Source organism: Malurus melanocephalus, unplaced genomic scaffold, assembly GCF_030028575.1.
Source record: "Malurus melanocephalus ecotype Western Australia unplaced genomic scaffold, MMel_1.1 scaffold_65, whole genome shotgun sequence".
NCBI classification, from domain to species: Eukaryota; Metazoa; Chordata; class Aves; order Passeriformes; family Maluridae; genus Malurus; species Malurus melanocephalus.
This window is the reverse complement of record NW_026623297.1, coordinates 2511931-2520662: the sequence shown is the minus strand read 5'-3', so window position 1 is coordinate 2520662 and position 8732 is coordinate 2511931. Positions and strand designations below refer to the sequence as shown.

General features: G+C 44.8%; 1 protein-coding gene across 1 annotated transcript in view; it reads right to left on the bottom strand.

Annotated features, from left to right (window-relative positions):
* Nucleotides 1-993: 993 nt before the first annotated feature.
* Nucleotides 994-8732, bottom strand: part of CCDC3 (coiled-coil domain containing 3) — a 34201-nt gene continuing 26462 nt past the window's right edge. Inside the window, exon 3 of the mRNA XM_057366457.1 lies at nt 994-3092. Within this exon, the coding sequence (XP_057222440.1) occupies nt 2817-3092 (276 nt within the window). The 3' untranslated portion in view covers nt 994-2816. The remainder of the gene's footprint in view (nt 3093-8732) is intronic.

The following is an 8732-nucleotide window of genomic DNA, read 5'->3' as shown; positions in this document are numbered from 1 at the left end:
CCCTCCCCTCTCTCTCTGTCCTTGTTACTATTATTCTGTCCTATTACTATTAATTTTGCTCTTTCACTTCTTCTTGTCATTCTCTGAATCCATCAGAGGAATTTTGTCCACCAAAACATCCCCAGAGTGAACACAGATGCCAAAAATCCCATCCTTGTCTCCAGTTGTGTCCATCTGCTCTGGAAATCCCCAGCTCTGGTCCTGCAGAGGTTCTGGCAGCCTTCAAGATCCTGATATGTTTTCCAAAATCAGTTACTAATTTTAAAGCATCTTGTAYTTCTCAAAAGGGGCTAACACATTTGGTGTTGTTTCTAACCAAACAGGGAAGTTTTTGTCTTTCTTTATTTTTACCATGCTGTTTTTTTGTTTTCTACCCCATCCCTTGCCAACTCATCCAGCYATTCTGACCTCCTCATTTCTGCATCTCTGTCCCTCCCTCCCTCCCTCCCTCATAGCTTTTCAAGAGGAATATATTTGATCATRCCTTTCCCATTACTCTTGGAAATGGCAGGAAATTTTGCCCTTTTTGCAGATCTCCAGGTTAGCTGCTCCCTGAAATTGCTACAGAGTGGATCTAAAAATTACAGTGTGTGTCAGGCCCTGTGTGATGTGTGCCAGCCTGGGGAGTCATGACACAAATTCCTCATCCCTCTTGTTTTCCTGCACGTGCAGCCTTCCTGGTCACTCTCTGGACACTGTCACCAGCAGGGACAGGCAATCAGTGCTGACACCTTAATGGCATTTTTATTTAGGTTTGACATCCCCTGTTACTTGTCAAGAGGGTTGAGACCTGATCTGACTGCTAGTCCTTATCTCTGGAAATTATCCAAACCCAAGCAGGAATGAAAAGGAAAAAACTCATAAGGAAACACCTTTTTGGGTTTTGTACCCAGTGAGAGCATTTTGGGTTGCATTTGGACTTTGTGTTTGGGGGGTTCTTTTTGGTTTTTTTTTTCAAAATAAACAAAATTCTCACAAAACATACAAGGAGAACAAAATGTTTTACTTTTTTTTTAAAGCAGACAAAGGGAGAAATAGAAAGAAAATTCCAATCTTTTCATCAGGCAACAAAAATAACAGCCAAAGAAAAAGATATTGAACAATGTGTTTGGAAAATCTTTAGGAATAGCAAAGGTGTAGCTACATGAATTATACTTTCTCAGCTTTATACAAACACTTATARAACATGAATGAATACCAGAGGGAATATTTTTCTTAACAAAAAATGAAAATACAAGCTTTTAWTACCTATCCCAGGAAAACCAGTTCATGTATACAGCAGTTTTAAACTGTACAGCAGTTTAAAAACAAGAAAATGAAACAATAAAAAAGTAGTTACTTTTCTATGGATTTAAATTTTGGAGTTAAAAATCTCTTGATGGCTTCTACGGAAGCCTAAGTTCTGTAGTAATTCTCAGGAAAYAGCATTGCTGACTCCAGCAGAAAACAACTCAAATTGTGGTGATGTGGTAGGTGGAGCCTTTGAAACCAGTGGAGCAGCCAGAATCTTAAGAAATGCCAATATTATTTCAAGAGGGAAAAAAAATTGAATTTCCAAAAGAAGTAAAACTGGAAGGTAATGAGAGTCAACTTTGTGTTCTGCTTGGACTGAAGCTCACGTGTGAAAGCTGATATGGGCTTTTCCAAGTGCTGGGATAGTTCAAAGCATTATCAGCCATGGATACTGATGCCTAAACTCACACTGCCTGAGCAAAAGTCAGTTTATAAATGTCTAATAAAGCAAATAATGAACTTTTCTTTTTTACAAGATAACCRAGAAACAGGTTTTACTTCATATTTTAAGAAATTAGACTATATCAAATGTGTAATAAAAATATTTTCTATAGGATTTTAAAATATATACATATATAAACTACCTAAATTTTGAATGCCCTGTTGATATTGGTGTGGTCTCTAYAGGCTCTAAGTGTAACCTAGTGAGGCTGCCCAGCAACCTCCATTATACCTCAATGACTACAAAACTCGAAGCTTTGTCCACACTGTAAATTAAACCTCCTTGAGAATGGGATCTGAAATTGCCTGCTGGGCCTGATCCAACACCCACTCATAGGCAAAGTCCACTCCTGACTGCAGGATTAGGTCTCAGACACAGCCCTGAAATTATGCAGTTTCCAACCCCGCTGGCTGACCAATKATAAAGGCACCTGAGGGAGCTACTGAGAGCCTTGAGGCACTTCTTGGAAAAATAAAAGTTATTATATATTTTATTTAGAATATTTAAAGAYATATAGAAACAATCTTAAGACAATTTGGGCACACCTATATTTCATGCTGAGGAGAGGCACAAACTGTGTCTCAAACATGGCCTTTGCCCAGGCACCAGGTGTGGACTTTAGTAAAGCTTAAAGCAAGGTTGAGAGCTTGGGGGTGATGAGGGCATAAAGGGCATTCATGGCTGCATCCTCCCCAYCACATCCATCTCTACATCCCAAGCCTTCCTTGCCCAGCCCATGGGGAGGAGGTMAAGTGGCAGGAAGAGCTCCTTTGTCAAGTGCCTGCAATGGCCCAGGGGCTGGGCTGGCAATTCTATCAAAGACAGCCTAAAACTGGTGGTGGAGGTGGGTGAGGGAGGAGAAGCACAGGTGACTGTCAGGCCTTGTGTCCAGTGAGACAGCTTTGGGCTGTGCCAAATCCAGCTGGCATTCCTGTTTAAACCAGCACTGTGCCTAAGGCAAGTTCAGATTTGTTTTCCATGTGAGGTTTGAAGCACAGCACAGACAAGGTGTGAGGGCCGGACCCTGATCTAAAGCAGGCAAAATTCACCTCCACTGCTCATCTGAGCACTTACCCTTGCATTATACCTTAAGGTAGGTGGCATGGGAGTTCTCCTGCTTCAAAGAGTTAATGTAGGGGATTTGACCACCTGCCGAGGAAAGTTTCTCGCTGAGCTTTCTGTTCACCAGCTCCATGTGCCTGGAGTTTTTCCTGGCCTGCCGGAGAGACCTCTTGACTTTCTTCACTCGATCTCGCAGCTGCTTGTTGCGCTTCTCCAGCGTCGCCACTTTCTGCTGCAGCTTCTTCACCCTGTCCTCCTCCTCAAACAGGGCTTTCTGCACCGAGGAGCACATGAGCTGTGGGGACAGCAGCAGGTGAGCTTTACACAAACACTTATCATAGCAAGGGTTAATTCAGGCATTCCAGAARATACCTCACCACTTTTTCAAAGGCAGAATGCTTTTATGGAGGGAACTTTTACTCTGGTTTTTTTGTATCTTTTTAAGTAAAATCCTCCCTTGCACTCATGTATTTAGTTATGACCCAAAATTGTAGATCTTAATGGTACCAGGGATTGACAATTACTTTTATGAACTGTTTTGTCAGATCTGTTCAGCTCACTGAAGCCACATGAAGTTTTTGGAGGAAGGTTGCCCTAATTCTGGTGCAGAACTGGGATTCACGTCAAGGGGTATGACTTTTGGAAAACTCTAATTTTGATTCACCCTAGCACCCTTCAGAAACCCCTAAACTCTGACAAGAGCCTGCCCCTTGCTCTTTATGTCAATATGTGAAATAAGGACAGCACCTGTCAAACACAGAACTGGTTATTTTTTGCCTTCCCAAGAACAGAGGCGTCCTAAACACCTCATTATATGAGTTTTTATAAGACAAAACCCTAAAGGGTAAAATCTCAGCAGTCCCTAGGAGCATCCATGGTCCCATAACTTTAACATTTTCCAGGCAGAACAAAAGGAGGTACCTGGAGCTCAAGGACACCTCCACCAAAAAGTGTCTGATTTAGGAGATCCACATCAAAATCTATTTCTTCTCAGGTGCCTTCTTCCTTTTTTTTTTTTTTCTACAAAAATCATCCTGAGATATTTTATTGTCCATGTGGGACTTTTATCTTGCTGCTATACTGTGAGGACAGGCAGTGGCTTCTGCTGGATTTATCTTCTAAATAGATCTTGAATTTTTTTTATGTKTGTCAAGAACTCCTGCAGTCTGGATGGGCTTTCTCTGGCAGAACATTTGGAACAGACGGGGAATCTAAATAAACAAGTAAATCCTGACTGTGATGATGAAGGATTACATGTTTCTTTCCATCTTACTTTGTAGTATTTTCAACAACTGAAGGTTGGGGTGGGAGCCTGCCTTGATGAATAACATTTCATTTGCTTTGGAAACCCCCAGCAGTGGGAAACCATGGCCAGTCAACACAAACACAAACTGCTTCCACTCCCTTGGAAGCTCTTGTTCCTTGTGCAAAAGCACTGCAGGGCTTTGCTGTAAGGCAAATTCTTGCCCCAATTGTTCTCTTACTAGGGCTCTTTTATAAATGCCTGCTAGGGAGAGAGGGAGCTCACAGATAGAGGGCCAGAAATAGTGCTGAAAAGGAGGGAGTTTGGTTTTGATCACAGCTCATTCCAGGCGCTCTTTGAAAACAGCCAGCACATCTTGGCTTTTGTGTTTGCCAAACCCTTGCAAAACCTCAAGCAGAACATTTCTTGAATTTAAATCCCCGTAAAGGAGGACACGGAGTTAGGGAAATATGTTTGTTGGGAAGACGTGAGGTGGAAACTCTACTTCATGAGGGATTTCCTGCATTTTCCATGGATGCAGTGACAATGCCAGAGTCCAATGCAGAGGAACAAACATTTTGTGCGGCTGAAGTGGGAGGTTGTGTGAACCCAAGTGCATTTCATCTGTCTGGGCTGGCTGGTGGGGCAATAGCAGACATCAGATATGGCATCAGCCCCATCCTAGACACATTCCCAAACCTTTTGAGGTTGGTCCTCTGTCAGTAGAGGTAGACCTGCTCTGTAGAGCCACTCAGAAACTTCTCAAACACCATCAAAAAAGCTAGCCAGCTCATTTACTTATACTGTTTCTCTACATTCCTCACTCTGCAGTCTGAAACACACAGTTTAGTGCTTAAATTATCTGGAGATACCCAGAGACATCACGGGAATGGCACAATTATAAAAAATTGAGGCACTATCGGACACGCACGGCTTTGTTTGCCAACAGGGGAAGCGATAGGAAGAGCCCAGCTTGATAACTGGATGCCTGTCTGCAAATTGCAAGACTACCAGCTGGAAAATAAACACTTTGTTCCTTCTACATGGGGAAAAATAACAAGGTGGAGTCCTCTCATTCTCCCTGGCTGGTTACAAACAACATTTTTCACAGGGCTCTGTAGCAGGGATGATGATGATTTTTAAGTGTGWGTGCTGTCCTGCCCTTGCTGGGGCTGTGATTCACCTGCCTGCAACCAAGTTATCCTTAAACTGGTGCTGAGAATTGTGTAACTGTTATAGCTGTGAGCCCAGCACTGCCTAGATAACCAGCCCAGCTGCTGAACAAGCAGGTGAGAAGTTAACCAGTCCACATTACTACTTGGATGCTTGGGAAATCAAGAAAAGGACCATGAAATGGCTCCTTAGACAAGCCTCTTTTCCAAATTCCCTTCCAAAATTTACATTCCCTAGTGACCCACAGTTCAGAAGAGTTGTTTGCTCTGGAGATCTGTCTGCATGTGTGCTTGTTCCAGAGTTTTGTTAGGAGGACATCCTCAGCAGTGCTACACTCCAGGAGCAGTACCAGGAGATGGCATGAGAAAGGTGGCACAGGAACCATACAGATCCCAAAGATTTATCCCAGACAGCCTACAGCTGTGAAACTGCATATTAAATATATTTGAGTATTTGTCTGAGAGRCCTTATCACAATTATAGCCAGTTAAAAATTTCACCGTATCTAGGAGGTTTACAAAATCTGTCCATTTGCCAAAGAAATCAGCACTGCAATAAATAGAATATGATCATAGAATCATTAAGGTTGGAAAATACCTCCAAGATCATCAAGTCCAATCATTAACCCTACAAACTGATTTTGGAGCATCACATTATAAGCATGCAAGCCCTTTACCAAACACCCTGAACTGATGTATATGTACATTTTTTCTGATTGACAGACACGTATCTGCCTTCTACAGGCTTGATTTGAGTGGCACAGTGGATAAAGGTGCCATGGATAAAGGTGTGATGGCAGTGTTCATCCACCACAAACATCCGTAAGTGGTTGAATTTAGCGTTACACAATTCAAGTCACTCAAAACCCAGCAGTGGCACCCAAGCCTTGCCCTTCACCTACCACAGGGAGAGAAGCTGAATCCCAGCTGTCTCCTCATGCATTTCCCTCATGGCAACACTGCTAAAAAACACTGGAGTCACACWGCCTAAAAGTCTTTCCAGTGGGAGCAAGCATGTTGTATGGAAAGAAAGACGGTGAATCAAAGGATAGCAGGAGAGGTCTGGCAGTGGGGAGTATTRGGTTTGGGATGGAGAGACTTAACCTCCACTTACTGGGATTTTTCAGCCAAGATTAACACTCGTGCTGAAGTGTGGAAAAGTCCCCGTTAGCACTGTTAAAGCATTGTGTTGGGTGAAGTGGTGGTGGCACGGCAGTGCTGAATTAAATCACCTTTTCTTGCTGCAAGAACAGCACCTTTCCGAGGTACAGGATTGGGGCCCCAGGGACATATCCAGCATCACTGGAATTAATGGACGTGGGCTAGGATTTCACCCTAGGACCTCATATGAATCACCAAGATGCATAGGAGATGGAGAAAGAAATTCTTGTGGCTGTTGTTCCCTTACTGAATTTTGGGTCAGCATTTGTCACAGGAAATGTAGTGTTTGTAGCACAACTCTCCACTTCATTCAAAGTATTAGAGATGGGGATTTTTGGGGTGTATGAAGCACTGCCTACCCGAAGCCTCTGCCAGACTACAACAACCCCAAGGTGTCTCAGCACTGTTTTTCTTCCTCATTTCACTCCCCACTAAAAGCAGGCTTTCACTTTAAGTTCCTTAGATAAAGCCAGTCAAGGAAAGTCATCTTTTCCAACAGTCACCAGAGAAAAATTGATACATTTATAAGGAGATTTCTTCCCCACCTTGGACACTTCTTTTCAGTGGATCACCTCAGGGACTCGTGCCTAGACAGCTATCTCAGACTGGGATGGATCCCACGTGAGTCCTATCAAATGGCATCTGAATTGCACTGGAAAATTCCCAGGGCAGGATACACATAATTTTCTTGGAGTTTGGAGAAAMTTGCCCTGGAAACAGACCCAAATCCATGTCCATGGGCATTTGGGGGTCTTTAAAAAGAGTTTTGTTCTGATCTGCATCCAACCACTGCTTGGAGTGAAGGTCTCTGAACTGCTGGTGGCATCATTTCAAAACCCCACATTTCTCCCTTCAAATCCAGAGTCCTGCACCCCTGCTCAGCTGGAGGTGTTTTTAGAGGATGCAGGATGATTAGGAGACACTTGAGGACTGGTGGAAAGATGCTCAGCCCTAGAAGCAGGARGTCCCTGGCCCCAAAAACCACACCCAGAGCCTCTCCTGGGGCATTGGTTTCCCCCAGCACTCTGAGCCCTGAAGCCTGAGATGTTGCTGAGAGGGAGGAAACAAAGATATCAAGTGACAGCCACACCAAGTCACCTCTGCCAGGATTGGACATGGAGGTGGGGAACATCTGTCCACAGACACGGTCAGTACCCAGGAAGGGATCAACACCTTATTCTCTCTACTTGTGAAGGAAAAAAAAAAAAGTCAATGGTTTAACAAGAATAGAAACYACGCTAATCAAGAAGACTAGAAAGGGGGAAAAAAGGTACAGGGTATGAGCCAGACTGCCTACCACAGGCACCTCTCTTGTGCCAAGTGAGCAGATAAGTCAGTCCTGACAGTAAATCCCTAAATTCCCTGCCCAGGCAGCGGGAGACAGAAGGTCTCCAGGAAGAGAAAAAATAAATCAACAGGGTACGACCTCACTCTGGGGCATCTCCAAGTTCCTTTCCTCTGCTCASTGACCACGCAGTCAGCAAGGGAGGCACAGCAAGAGCCAGCCCGCTGCTGTTGCCGGCGCTCTGGGGCGGACGGACCCCGCTCCTGCCTTGATTCCTTTGAACGCGTTCCTCCSAGCGATTCGCCCTGGATGCCGCAGGAATGCGGTGCTGGATCGGGAGGGAAGTGGCCGTGAAGGCTCGGTCTAAGCTGTTTAGCAGGAGCAGCCCAGCTCCTGCTCCTCGCCCGGGCTCGGCGCTCAGTCCTGACCCATCCCTTGTGTTTTCTGGGTTTCCAGGATCTTCCCTGCTCCCAACCCATGGGGATGTGTGCCGGCTGAGATGGGTCAGGGCTGGGGAAGAACAGGGTCTTGCAGCCCTTCCCCGGGCTCAGCCTCTTTGACAGGACTCAYATCACCCTCCTCTGCCTCCCTCCACCAGAAATACTCAGGGTGGCCAGTGGAATAAGGAGCCRTGGCKGGGCRCATTCCTCCACATTAYCAGAGACAGAGAGCAGCCAGGGCAYTGCTCCCGGCTCTCCAGCTTTGTTACAGGAGCTGTACAGAGCTCACTGCAAGGACAGCGAGCTCACACACTCACAGCACAGCTGTTTGCAAGGCAGAAACACAATCCAAGCCAATGCAGCACCTGCCCTTGTTCCTTCCAAACACCGTGCATGGCTGGTGGATATTCCTGGTACACCCCTGCCCTGATCCTGGTGGGGAGCACACAGTGCAGGCCTGGATTAAGCTGCTCAGTTATAGGTAAAAGATCCTGAGTGTTAAAGTAAATGCATTACTCAGCTCAGCTATGCTGAGCTTAAAGGAAAATGTTTTSAGGAAGGACAAACAAATTTTTTTCTCCACGGTTTTAACAAGCAAATGTGGGTTTAAGTCTACCTAACAATACAGGTTGCTT